This window comes from Palaemon carinicauda, chromosome 7, assembly GCF_036898095.1.
Source record: "Palaemon carinicauda isolate YSFRI2023 chromosome 7, ASM3689809v2, whole genome shotgun sequence".
Taxonomy (NCBI): Eukaryota; Metazoa; Arthropoda; class Malacostraca; order Decapoda; family Palaemonidae; genus Palaemon; species Palaemon carinicauda.
Window position 1 is genome coordinate 80,636,579 of NC_090731.1, and position 15,432 is coordinate 80,652,010.

Below are 15,432 nucleotides of genomic sequence, written 5' to 3' on the forward strand. Positions count from 1 at the left end.
CATATAAGCCATATATACCTCTTAATATATGGATTCTCTCTATCTTGGGATCAGAGACCCAAGGGGGAATCAACTTTATGATAATATGATAATAGCTTCTGGTCGGCAAGGGAATGAAACCCGGCACCAAGAAACTGAGGTTCAAGTGACTTAACCACTCAGCCACAAAGACAGATAAATGTTGATAACAATTCTCCCATACATATTCCTGTCAAATTCAGATTTTTTTTTACTTAAAATCGAAATCAACCCATATCCGCTATTGAAGCTTGTTGATAAGTTTATAGTACTTGGCTATGATTAATGATAATTTGCACATCCATACGAATTTTTCATTTATATTCATATCTGGATTTTCTCTACCTCAGTATCGGAGAACCAAGAGGGAATCAACTTCATAGTAACAGCTTCTGGTCAGACATCGAATCAAACCCAGGCCAAAGAAACTGAGATTCCAGTAACTTAACCACACAGTCACAACAAGAGATAAAAGTTGATTACAATTCTCCTTTACGAATTCAGGTTTTTTGTACTCGGAATCAAAATCAACCCATTGTTACCATCTTTGTTTATTGGTAAGTTTGCAGTTATTGGCTATGATTAATGATAATTTTGTACATTTATAAATGTTTTTCATATAAATTCATATGAGTCATATATACCTCTTAATATCTGGATTCTCTCTACCTCGGGATCAGAGACCCAAGAAGCAATCAACTTTATAATAATAGTTTCTGGTCGGTCAGGGAATCGAAGCCAGGCCCAAGAAACTGAGGTTCCAGTGACTTAACCACTCAGCCATGAAGAAAGATAAAAGTTGCAATTCTTAGCTCAGCCTCAGTGCCGATGACTTAGCTTATCACCCAGCTTTCGACCAGTCAGTGGACAAAGAGTCCACTCAACCTTCCGATTTTTTTTGGCCCTGCTATCGTTACTGAAATTTTCAGTGCGCTGGCCGTGGAGTTTCTCCAACAATGTAAGGGGAGTCTGGGCATTGAAGCAACTGTATACAAAGTCCAGATACCAATGCTAGAAGTATACAAAGTCCAGATACCACTGCTAGAAGTATACCAATAACCCGAAATGCAAATGCAGCGGCTGCCACTGCTACCGCAACTGCATATTGAAGACGCTAGAAACAAGATAGTCCAAGAGAACAAACACTCCCAAGACTGCAATTGCACCGACTACCTGTCCGAGTTGCTGCATGAAGACACTGCCACTGTACAAAACGTCCAGACTTCTATTGAACCAGTGCTGCAGAGTGACGAGAAGACACCTCTCCCCAAATTCTAACATCTGGCACAAGATCACACAACCTCTTACGCTGCTGCTGCTGCCATGGCAGCCAAGCCCAACATCCAGATTAATGCTCAACCAAACCGCAAGGGAGAACTCATAATCTCCTCCAAAGACCAAAAGAGCCCCCACCTACTGCAGGAAGAAACCTCATTAGAGCTTCTTAGTCCAGCCACCATGCAAAGTAAGGCAATCATTGCCTACTACCCAGTAGACATGGCCCTCTCACCTCCTGTAGCAACATCTCCAGTGTTGAACAGGCTAAAAGCAGGTATGAGGAGTCTACAAACAAGATCATCGTCACCTTCATTGGACCAATACCATCAGTATTAGTTCTCGGCATATGGGGAAACCTTCGCCATCGAGGACTATACTCCAGAACCCCTATGATGTTATCATTGCCAGTTGTACGGCCATCACCGCAAGATCTGCAGGGGCCCTAAAATTTATGGGGTCTGGAGTCAATGCTACGATACCCAAGGAAGGCCGGGAGACTCGACCTAGGTGTCCCAACTGTTACCAGTCCCACAACGCTTGGAACAAGAGATGTCCCGAATGCCTTCAGAGGATTGCTGCCCTAAAGAACACCTCACAGCCATGTCCATGGAAACCACTACAGAAGAAGCCACCAACCCCCAGAGCCTGGGAGCTCCTCGCTGGAGAGCTCATCGACCAACAATAACCTTACCTTGGCCGGGTGCTGGAGTTGGTGCTGTGCAACTGGTGCTAGCCCCGGTACCAATACCTTCTCCAAAATCTCCTCCTTCCCAACCTACCCAGAACCTCACCCAATAAATAGAATTCCTCTTCTTAAAAAAAACTAATTTCACTGGTCATCCAACTCCTTTCCAGAGTTTTAACCCTTTTTTTTAAACCCCAAAATCATCTAATTCTCTCCCGCAAATCCCCCTCCCAACCCAAGAGCAGGGATAAGCTTTTATGCTTAGAACTACTTCTTTACTCTCCTACTCAAAGTGTTCTCTCCTATCACAGTTTCTTCTACTTATTGGGACTCACTACTATACCACTATTCTCTACTACTAAAACCTTTCACTTCGATTCCAGATTGGACCTGGATTGAGAGCTCAGGGGCAAGCAAAAACCATCAAAGCTCTTGGGCTAAGCAAATCATGCTGCTCTACGAGCAGCACACCTTCAAAAAGTTAAATAGACATGGGGCCCAGGCATCTTGTCAAAGGGTCCCCATCTGAACTAACGTCCAGACACTTCACCAACGCACTGCAAGTGTGAAAGAACCCGTGTCTGGACGCAGGATCAGGCAATCTACAACAAGAACAACAACAACATAAAAGTTGATCACAAGTCTCCCAAAGTTATTCCTGTCGAATTAAGGTTTTTTTGTACTTAGAATCGAAATCAAACCATTTCCATCATTGTAGTTTGATAAGTTTGCAGTGCTTGGCTATTATTGATGAAAATATTGAACAATTATATGCGTTTTTCATATATATTCATATAAGCCACTCTTAATATCTGGATTCTCTCTATTTCGGGATCAGAGACGTAAAGGAGATTCAACTTTATGATAATATCTTCTGGTCGGTCAGGGAATCAAACTAGCAGGTTACTTAATAGGTTAGGCTTAGTAATCAGACTGAATGAAAAAATGGAGATTATACAGACTTTTTAACACTTCGTTTCTATAAAGCAGTTTAAACAATAAATGGTATCATGCTTCATCATTATCTCTTCTTATGCCTATTGATGCAAAGGGCCTCGGTTAGAATTCGCCTGTCTTCTCTATCTTGAGCTTTTAAATCAATACTTCTCCACTCATCACTCCTACTTCACGCTTCATGGTCCTCAGTCATGTAGGCCTGGGTCTTCTTCCAACTCTTCTAGTGCCTTGTGGAGCCTAGTTAAACATTTGGTGAACTAATTTCTCTTGGGGAGTGTGAAGGACATACCTAAACCATCTCTATCTACCGCTCATCATAAATTCATCCACATATGGCACTCAAGTAATCTCTTTTATAGTTTCATTTCTAATCTTGTCCTGTCATTGAGTTCAAAATATTCTTCTGATCGCTTTCTTCTCAAATCTACAAAATCTGTTAGATATTGTTTCATTGTCATACTATGATTCATGTCCATACTGTAACACCGATCTCACTAAACCAATATATATATCCTGAGTTTTTCATGTGATTTCAGGCAATTTGATTTCCAAATTCTAAAGACCCCATATTAGAGATCATAGTTCCTGAATATCTAAATGATTCTGCCTCATTACTTCCTTCTCCTTCAAATGATATTTCATCTTCCATTGCATATTACGCTCTTATCATCTCTGTCTTTCTTCTATTTATCTTGAGGCGAACTTCATGTGATATTTCATACATTCTGGTAAGTAAGCATTGCAAATCCTATAGTGTTCTGCTAATAAGGAAAGCATCATCAGCGTACTCTAGATAAGCTAATTTCCTAAAACCAATCCAGTCCAATCACTCTCCACAAGCCCCAACTGTTCTACATATTACAAAATCCAGGAGGAGGATAAACAAAATAGGTGACAACATATTCCCTTGGAGTACTCCACTGTTCACTAGAAATTCATTTGACAGGACTCCACTAACATTAATTTTACAATTGTTATGCTTATGAACAGGCTTAATCAAAATTAAATATTTAAGAGGAACTCCATAATGACGCAGGACTCTCCACAAAAGGCTATTTCATAGTCCACAAATGCCATCAAAAGTGGATTTCTACAGTCTACACACTGCTGTGCATCATGCCTTCAAATTAAAATTTGGTCAGCACAACTTCTACCTTTTTTGAATGCTGCATGTTTATCTCTGAGCTTTCCATCAATCATTCTATATAGTCTCTTTAGAATAAGCATACTATATATTTTCATGACAACTGACGTAAGTGTGATGCTGCTGTAGTTATTGCAATCAGTCAGGTCTCTTTTTTTTCATTTTCACCAACACTCCTAGCTCCCATTCATCAGGTTTTGTCTCTGAACGCCACATTCTATAAAATGTTCTTTTGAGTATTCTGGGGATCACTTCATTTTCAGCCAATATTATTTCAGCATTTATTCCATCATATCCAGGGGTTTACCATCTACTGCTTAGACAGTTATATCAATACTCAAGTAACATGTATAATTCCAACTTAAAAAGGGTATTAAGATTAGATAGTTATGCTAACACCTGAGTAAAATAAACAATTAAAACTAAAAAATAGCACTAAATTTATACATTTATATTAACACTTGAGTGATTCAAACACAATAAATGTAATTATCGAGATCAGAAACGTATGAGAGAACAGCAGTATCAGTAGCCACGGGGAGACTTGACTGTGGACTTTACTGGGAACGCTGAACACCGCTGGAGCAGTGTGCCTCCGCAATGCAAAACTTGCCTTACCTATACCCAACCTTGGTCCATACTATATGTCTATGTCAAGTGATGCCTAACAAAACCTCGTTCCCAGAATGATCAAGCAAGGGTCTTTGTAATAATGGAACTTTACTTCTATAAAAGCTAGCTCAAAATATTCCCAATCACTTGATAAAATCACTCACTGAATATCCCCTCTAAACGATGAAAAATAATTTCAGAATCGAGACTCATTTCAAATGACATCACTTTCTTGATTTCCTAGATTGCCATGCATTTTTACCAATGCCATAGTAATTGTACTCCTCCATTATAATTTTATGGGTTGCAGTGGATTCATTAGAAATCCCAATTCAATTAAGTCACTGATATCTATATGACTGAGCAATTAAATACAATAGCTTGTAGATAATAATAAGAAACACAAGTACTATTACTATTCATATCACCATATTGATTTTGAGCTCTTAAGACATACTTAATAATCCCCACGTTGAAAGATTTTTCCTAACAGATTCTACACAGTATAAGCTGTGGCAAGATTGTGGAATGTTCTGGTAGTTATATTAGTTGAACTCCATATGTTCAAATTTGTTGCAAATACCTTTCTGCTAAGCAGATTGATAGTTTCATAGTTTATATACAACTTATCTATTTAACTTTGTTACGGATTTTAATATACCTTATAATTCATTATTTCTTCTTCATAGTTTATTCTTCATTTCTCTATGTCCTTTCTCCACTGTGTTGCATTCCATGCTGAAGCCTTTGGTCATAAAAAATTATTGAGTTGCATAGGGGTTAAGATTTTCTTCAATACAATTTTTAGTTCACCATTGAAAATTCCCATATCAACGGGAATAGCTAATTACTGTGTAAAAGTAAAATTGGGTATTTACTCATTACCCGCAATATCAATGTGAGCAGGACCCCATTACACATAGTCACAGGTTTGACGCTTCTAAATTTTTTAAAGATGAGTATCATATAATTGCCAATTACGAATTTGAGAGTTAAAGTTTTAGGTCTCACGGCATTAAAGGTAGACTGAGATGTAATATAGAATGTTGGGAGAAAATTGGTGCTTATGATAATGTTTCATATATAAAAAATGGGTATAAAATTCCTTTTTACAGTATTCCTATTAGGAATTTAGAAAAGAAAAAAAACATTCTTCATTATTACATAGAAAATTTGTTGACAGTGCAATAATAGAATTGTCAAATCAAGGTCTTATTGAACGATGCACTGCAGCTCCTTACATCGTCAATCCGCTTACATCGTCTGTGTGGACAAATAATAAAAAGAGGCTTATTTTAGATTTGAGATGTGATAACTTGCATGTTCTAAAATAAAGTGTGAAGTATAAGGGCATTAGAAAGGCAGTAATTTATCCTAAAAGTAATTCATTTATGTTCAATTTTGATTTGCATTCTGCTTATCACCCTATTGACATGTTTTATTCCCATACACTTTTTTGAGGATTTTCATGGGTTATTAATGGTGAACAAAATATTTTAAAATTTTTGGTTCAACTCAATGTGTTTTTACAAAGGTTACTAGGCCATTAATTAAGAAGTGGAAGGAGGATGGTTAGTGCGTTATAATGTATTTGGATGACAGTACTGGTATTGGGGATGACTTTCAATCAATTAGGTCAATTTCAAAGTGTTCGAAAAGATTTATTGCTATTAACGAACATTAACCTGTGTGATTTCCTGTGCAGACATTGGAGTGGTTAGGAATTTATTTTTAATGTTCTAGAAAGGATATCAAGAAACGTTCGGGACACAGGTAAAACTGTCATGGCCGAGATTGCTAAACCTATGAAAGTGTTTGTTAGACAAGTAGCTAGTTTTGAAGAAAAGTAGCTAGTTTTGTAGAGCCTATAATTTCAATGTTGACTGTAGTGGGGTCTTTTCATCAGCTGATGACCAGAAGTTTGATCATTGATATTTTGAGTGCAAAATCATGGAATGATTTAGTAATTGTCTCAAGAAAGTTGTAGGCAGATAAAATTTTGGTAAGATGATATTGAAACTATTAATAGCAGAAGGTTAATATGTCAGCTTTCTTGTGTTATGCTGGTGTACTCGGATGCTAGTGGTCATGCTTTTGGAGGTTATGCTGTTGATTGTAGGCATGGAATTCCTCATGGAATGTGGAGTTCTGATGAGATGGTAAAAAGTTCAACTTACTGCTAATTGGTTGCAGTCCAAAGAGTTCAGATTTCCTTAAATCAATAAAATTAGAAGGTAAAGAGTTTACCGACAATAAAATATATAGCATCTATTGTAAAGGAAGCATGAAGAAAGATTTGCAAAAGGCTACTTAGACTATTTACTGGTATTGTTTAGTTAACGATACTCATTTGGAAATGGAATGGATTCCATGGATTCTTAATGAAAAAGCAGATCTTATCAGTAAACTTAGAGACATTGATGATTGGGGAGTATTTGTTGAGATTTTCAACTCCATCAGTGAGATATGGGGACCAAATAAAATTGACTGGTTTGCAAGTGATAGTAATCATAAATTACATAAGTTTCATTCAAGGTATTGGAATATCAAATGTTCAGGAATTAACGCTTTCACGGAATGTTGGGCAAGTTTTTGGCCTATGTTATATCCAGATGTAACTAATTTTGACTGTTTTATCAAAGGTGTTGTTTTTTTACCAACACAGAAAGACATATTTGTGGTAAAAGCTATGTGTCAATATTTGGTACTGTTGATTTAAATTTTGCAATATTTCAAAGTTGATTTTCAATATTGAAAATTTAATTTTACATGTGTTTTTGCAGGCATATGGAAATGATGTGGCCACTTTTCCAGGATCTGTAAAAGAAATGATAGACGGATTTCCAGAACTATTAGCCAAGTGTCGAGCAAGTTCGACAACTAAAGGGTACTATCATAAGTATATGAAATGGGCGGCTTTGTTGGAGAAAAATGGCATTGATAAAAAATCAAATGTGAAACCCTTGGTGATTTTCTTATCTCTCCAGTTTAATTCAGGAAGGAAGTTCTGTGAGTGCATTATCTTCTGCATTTTATGGAATTCAATGGGAGCATTCTATAATTGGAATTTCATATCCAACAGATTCAGAGCTGGCGAAAAATGTTTTTGAGGCAGGACAAAGATTTTTATCAGTCCCTGTAACGAAACAGATCCTGTAAATGTAGATATGTTGAGAAAATTTTTTTAAAGTACTTTAAAAGTGACATTTATGATTTAATGTCTTGGTGTTTTAGTTATGTATACTCATGTCTTATCTGGCTATGAACATTCTGGTGTGCATGCTGAATCTTTTCTAACCTTAATGGTTTTATTTGCTGCTAAAAGGTTATTCCCGCCATTTTATTCATGATACGAAAAGAGATACGATTTTTTCGCCTAATTACAAAAAAACCCTCATGATAAAAAAAAAAATGATTCACCCTGCCACCGAGAAAATAATTTTAAAATTTGCGTGCCACAAAACTGAAAACTTGCCACCATCATCCTGCTCTCCTATTGATTATCTCCCTACTCTGATGCTAGTTAGCAATTTAAGATCTTGCTCTAATACTAATCCACATCTTTTCCATAATGCATCTATGTATTGGCGTTCCTCAACCATTACATTTTGGCAGCGCTATCGTTTACATTGAATTCATGTTGCTGATTTTGCTTTCGTGATTATAGTTGTCCTGCTGAATTATTCAACTCATACAGTATTAGTCATGGGTCCCAAGAATATTGCTGATGTTCAAGGAAAAAAGAAGAGAACGCTTTATATGGAAATGAAGCTTGTGGTAATCAAGAAATATGAGGTTTGTATACAGTTAAGTGTGATTGCTAAGGAATATGGCCAAATCCGTCGATGATAGGCACCATTCTTAAGCAGAAGGTAGCCATCAATGCAGCAACACCTTCTAAGTGAGTGAATGTCTTTTTAAGCCAGAGGATCCACGTCCATGATGAGATGGAGAGACTGCTTCTCCTCTGGATTAAGGACAAGGAAATCTCTGGAGACACGATCACAGAGACGATAATCTGCAACAAGGCCAACAATATTCCAGAGCATAAAATAATTTGTACAATAGGGTCTGAGGAAATACATGGTATCCTCTATTTCTTTGCAAATATTGGATCTTACATTGTATGTCTTTTGGGTAAATCAGCATGAAACACACGGAATATCTATGATTAAGTTTCTTTAATCTTCATACTAAGCAGATATCCAAAAGAGATGGCTGATGCTAACCTATAAATACTTGAAAGATTTTTTGTCTTAAATATATGACAGAACAAATGCTTACATTTGTGTTAATGAGCCTAGTCTAGACTTTTAGTCCATAAACAGAGATCATATGAGTCCATTCCACCAATCCAGGTAGCTTCCATGTAAAGCATGCAGCGTACCAGACTTGAATATTTTTTTGGCAAAAGAAGAATATCTAATCCAGAAACTAAAGTCCAGCAAACTGGGGATGCACACAGAGAGAGAGAGAGAGAGAGAGAGAGAGAGAGAGAGAGAGAGAGAGAGAGAGAGAGAGAGAGAGAGAGAGAGAGCACATATACTTATTGGACAAATCTTCCCTCAATTGCTACTTGATGTCAACAGTTGAAAAAAAAAAATCCTTTCAACTTAAGTCTCCTGCACCACACCCTTCAGCTGTGAGCATGAGTAGCACTAATGAAAGTGTTGACTATATTGAATTCTTTATACCAGGTATCAGAGTATTGTACACTTTAAAGGTTTCCATTGTATCAATTAAATAGGATGCTAAGTGTAGCACTCTAGATAATTCCAGTAATTTTCATCCAAATTGATACAATATTGAAAGTTTGTTTAGCTGTTTCTATTTCCCAAAATGACATTCTTTAACCCAACTCTTTAAGGCTATACAGGTAGCCATCTTGAATTTTCAAGCAGCCAATTGAGTAGATCTGTCAAGTAATCCATAGGGAAGAAACATGCCAGGTTTATACTTGTATCGTCATTTGCACGAGTTTTCTGTTATCTGCTTTGCTTTCTTGGATAGCAAAGGTGGTGAGCACTGAAATCAACCATTTAGAACTCAGTTTTTCTGGAATACATCAGGGGGTCACTCAGTATCCAACCTCATGTGGGAAGCCATTACAAGAGAATGTCTTTAGAATCAAAGAAGAAAACAATCTGAAACTCTTTTACATACATGATTTCTTCAGAACAGAGCATAAGGATATAATGTCGATTCTTCAAATTTCCTCCATGAAGAACCTGAGAAATCTGTGTTGACGATAGAAAACATTCCAAAATTTAGATAAAAACCCTTATTTCTTTGAACTTTCTTGTGATACACCGCTCCAGAAAACATTCAATGCATACCAGTTCTTTTGACAAGGACGAGACACATTTCCCAATAAGTTGTACCAGGCCTAGACTGTAAGGTTTTACCACCGTTGGTGAAAAATTAACATGTATCAGCCTCTCCCATTTTCTGATACTAGAATAATTTCTAATGGAATTTAGAAAAGCACAATTTGCCATATACAAAAACACACACAATCTAAAGGTTAAATTTCAGTAACTTTAAAAGGAAGAGGATTCATCCCAAATCACTCATTTTAAACAAGACCTTACAAAAACCTTGCATATTTTCCATACTAAAATTAAGGTTCATGGACCAATGAACTAAAAGCAAGGGAACTTCAAAGAAATAACCCATTGATGGTTACAATGAAGGAAGTGACTTTTTGCTACAAAATCATTGTATTTATCAAGATATTTGTACAGATAATATGTTTCCACCAAAGTGGAGATCGTATAAAACACTTCAGATTTAAAGCGTAGTTAAAAGAAGTTATCTGAAAAGTTATCCTAATAACATAAAGCACCTTCACTATATACGTTTTTTCTACTGAAGCAAAATATAATTTTTATATTAATTGAGTTGGAGATTCTCTATAATTTGTTCCTTCAAACTGGTTTCACACCAGTTTGTTTTAGTTTGTTTGATGGCCAAACAGCACCAAGATATGTTTTTGCTTAATACAAAAAGAAAAAAACCTACAAAATGAAACAATCTAAAAGAGGAGTTGATAAGATATATTACTTCTGCATCATCTCTAAATTATAGTTGATAGTTGGGTTCCTCCCGGGAATCACAATTTAAGTGAAAATAAATTGGTCAATGATGCTATCATCTTTTTTATTTGGTAGCTTTCTGCATAACGTCTGTCATCGTCAGCCTATCTACAATTGTTATTATGTAAAATTAATAAAAATCAATAAAAATTATCATAAGTAGATAATTAGGAAGATATACTTCCAAGAACCGCCCAACTATCTCTAAAATCAAACCAATCAAAGAACATAGAAACCATATAAAAGACCTCATTATTGATATAACTTACCAATCAAAGAACATAAAACTATATAAAGGACCTTATTACTAATATACCTAGTCACCCGCAGGAAATGAAGACCACTCACCAAGAGCAGTAACCTACAGACCAGAAAACGGATCAATGGGTCACCGGCAACTGAACAGGTACGCCCTCATTCAAGCTGGGTTTTGTCTTAAAAATGTATAAAGACTCCAAGATTCTCAGTTTGGTGACACTACTATGTCTGTCAGTGATTTGGAAATTTTCTTTGGAAATGGCATGACCAGATTTAAATGAATGATCATAAATGGCCGAAATTGGTTTCTTACTTAAAGGTCTATTGGTTCGTAGCAATTTCCCACGTGTTCCAAAATCCTACACTGAAGCTGTCTAGACGTGCTTTCAGTGTAGCACTCGTTACAGAGTGCACATTGATAAGTGTGCAGTATATGACACCAGAACGCAAGAGAGTAGGTAGACTTTCCTTATATTTATAAAGTGAGCCAACTGAGAGCTTGTTTGTAAAAATAAGTTTTAAATCTATATGGGGATAACTTTTCCCCACAACACTCATAGCCTCTATTCTTAGACTCTGGATAAAGCTGATTACGTAAGGAAAATGGAAGATATTTTAAATGACACGCCTAAGTTCAGATAGTTGGTGTCAGAGGACCCCTTAATTCACACTTTAAACATGGAGAATAAAGTAAACTACCGAGTTCGCAAGTGAAAGAAGGATGGCACTTTGTCAGACAAAAAGCTTCAGCAATGAAGGCGACAGGAATACAACCTGGTATTATGTATGGTGCCCCAAAGATTCACAAAAGAGGCATTCCTCTGAGACCAATTCTCTCAGCTATTAATACTTGTTCCTATGACCTATCCAAACATCTAGTCACTAAACTCTCCCCTCTCACAGTAAATGAATACACTCTAAAGAATAGTTACCAATTTGTAGAGTTATTAAATACTGTCGAGGATGCAAATAACTATGTTATGTGCAGCTTCGATATAGAAAATTTTTCACAGACATTTCTTAACAAGAAACATTAGAAATAATTCTTAAACAACTTTTCCCTAAACCAGAAGACATTTTTGAAGGTTTTGATAAAAAAAAAAAAAAAAATTAAAATACTATTAGAACTAGCTACCACTATATCCCCATTCTTATATAATGACAGGTTAGATGAGCAGGTAGATGGAGTAGCAATGGGATCGCCGTGTGGATCAACCTTGGCAAATATATTTCTATGTTATTGTGAAGGGAAATAGCTGAGTGATTGTCCTGTGGAATTTAAGCTTTTCTTCTACCGTCGATATGTGGACGCTACATTCTTGCTTTTCACACTGTGAACCAGTTTTTAGATTATTTAAATTTAGAACACCTTGATATAAAATTTTCAACAGAAAGTGAATAGGATGATACTTTGCCTTTTCTCGATTTCTTGGTTTCTCGAAAATATATTACCATTGAAACTTCAGTAATTTGGAAAAAAGGTTTTACAGGACTTAGCTCTCTCTTTTTAAGTTCGGAAAAAAATTTACAAAATCAATACAATAAAAACGCTCTTATATAGATGTTACCATGTTCAACTCGTCTGAGGTTTTACTAGGAAGAAAATTTTCTAGTCTTTATTAACAATGGGTTACCTCTGAACATCTGTTACAATCAAGTTAAAAATTTCTGTTAAAAATTTAGCAATTGAAACAGTCAGTAAGAAAAAATTATGTTTACTTTCCGTACTATAGTTGTTATGGAAAGAATATGAACATAGGTTATGAGTGTTGTGGAGAAGTGTTATCCCCATAAAGATTTAAAACTTATTTTTACAAACAAGCTCTCAGTTGGCTCACTTTTTAAATATAAGGGAAGTTTGCCTACTCCCTTGTGTTCTGGTGTCATATACACACTTATCAATGTGCAATCTATAATGAGGGCTACACTGGAAGCACGTCTAGACACCTTCAGTGTAGGTTTTTTTTTTTCTTTTTTTTTTTAAACACATGGGGGGATCACTGCCAACCAATAGACCTTTAAGTAAAAAACCAATTTCGGCCATTTGTAACCATTCATTCAAATCTGGCCATGTCATTTCCAAAGAAAATTTCAAAATTACTGACAGACATAGTAGTGTTACCCAACTGAGAATCTTCAAGTCTATACATTTTTAAGAAAAAAAGTAGCTTGAATGAGGGCTTACCTGTTCAGTTGCCGGTGACCCATTGATCCGTTTCCTAGTATATGGGTTGCTGCTCTGGGTGAGTGGTCATCGTTTCTTACGGGTGACTAGCTATTACTAATAAGGTCGTTTATATACTGTAGTTTTATGTTCGTTGATTGGTAGGTTATATTAGTAATGAAGTCTTTTATATGGTTTTATGTTCTTTCATTGGTTTGATTTTAGAGCTAGATGGGCAGTTCTTGGAAGTGTACCTTCCTATTTATCTACTTATTTTTATTATTTTTTATCAATTTTACATAAAAACAATTGTAGATAGGCTGAAGATGAAAGAAGTTATGTCGAAACCTACAAAATAAAGAAGATAATAGCAGCATTGACCATTCTATTTTTACTTATCATTAAATTAATATTAAAGAATTACATTATAGCAAATTTAATGAAAGCGAAGAGGGATAATACAATTAATACCCCTCACTTTACTCATCCAAGGAATATTTGAAGTTGCTTATTTTCAAAATAATCATTACTAACAGAGGGTTACTCATACACCAGTGTATTTATAGCCTATAGTTTGAGTTGATTGCAGATATCAGACCCACGCAATTTGTGTATTTCATGCATTATGTGTAAAATTATAATTACAAATATAATTACTGAAACCAGATTGTAAAACCTACCTCAAGCTACATATCACTTCTGTAAGTATAAGAAAAAAATTTAGAGGCTAATACAACAGCAAGATAAATGACTAACCTTGATTGCTTGACTATATGGTCCAATATTCGCCGGAGCCCAGTGTGATAAACTCTGTACATGCATGGTTGTTCGGGATACTGGTTGAACTAGGTCAGTGTCTTCCACAGATGTGACAAAATTATGTTTCCATCCAACAACATCTACTTGTATGCATACATTGGCTGGGAGAGGAGCCTAAAAAAGGAAAATAATCTAAATTGAGATTTTTGACAAGGTTGAAATAGCACGTATGTGCAGCATTAAACATTTCTAGTATAGTTCATTGTTTATCCAACAATTCTCAGAAGGGCCCAGTCAAAATAACTTCTATTAGACTACATGCCCAGCAGTGTGATACGGAGCATAGTTCTATTTATTCTTCATGGGTTTGAGTGCTTGCTTGTATTTCTATACTTGTATGTAGGGGTTTGTTTATACATACATGAATGGGTTCTCGGTATTTTTGCCACAGGGCTTTTCACCACTAACTTTAAGCCGTTGGAAATATTGCCAAAGGGTCTTTGTGCCGCAAGGAATTTCTACAACAGAAAGGATAAAGCATGTCATAAGCATGAGAATGAAAAAGTATTATAACATTGAAATTTTTATTTATTTTCATTTAATATGATAATACAGTCATCTTTAAAAATGAAAGAATTAAACAAGTAGTTTAGGTAGTTTAAGGCACAATGAATAAAATGTTAACATAAAATTAATGCATGTTGCTAATAATTAAAAAGATATGGAAGTTCGTCGCTATATATAGAAATTGAAAAAAAGTTAAAATAAAACTTCAATTTTAGTGTAGAAGGAATGCAAGTTTATTACAGAACTTTGTAAATGAAGTTTATGTCGAGATTCGTAATCGAAACAATCCTTTGTACTCTTACATATATCTTTGTACTGTTTCTTAATGTAAGATGATTTGCCACATTCGAGGTATTTTTTTTTCTTCGCTATACACTCTTACTCTTTTAAAATGGTAATCAATTTCCAGTTATATGGGTGGGTGTTTGTGATCGAACTTTGTAAGGCATTATGGAACCCTTCTACACAATTGTTTGTACATTGGGAATATGAGGAGTCTGTACATTCACTCGCCTTCATTTCCTAATATTATGTAATAAAGTAACATTTGTTGACATAAGATAATATCTTGGATCATCTAAGGGTTATATAGACAACTGGGATTCTTTAGCACCTTCTTTCACTCTTGCCAAGGTGAAGCATACTTTTTTTTATTTTTTTGCATTTGTAGAATGACTATGGTTAATAACAGTTTAGCATATTACTATATGATATTCACTATCTAAAACTGTGTGGACTCGTCTCACAATATTTGACTGCACACTTCCAATAGACCTTGTGGCAAAATTTCATACGGCAATAAGTCTGTGGTGAAAAGCCCTACGATAAAAATTCCTGCGGAAAAAAATTCCAGTTACAACATGAATGTATCTATTTGTGTATGGTACGGGGTATG

General features: G+C 35.6%; 1 protein-coding gene across 3 annotated transcripts in view; it reads right to left on the reverse strand.

Moving 5' to 3' along the window:
- Positions 1-15,432, reverse strand: part of LOC137643945 (uncharacterized) — a 648,304-nt gene that overhangs the window by 81,584 nt on the left and 551,288 nt on the right. For all 3 annotated transcript variants that reach the window (XM_068376721.1, XM_068376722.1, XM_068376720.1), the window contains exon 11: positions 13,968-14,144. In XM_068376721.1, coding sequence (XP_068232822.1) covers positions 13,968-14,144 — 177 coding nt within the window. The remainder of the gene's footprint in view (positions 1-13,967; positions 14,145-15,432) is intronic.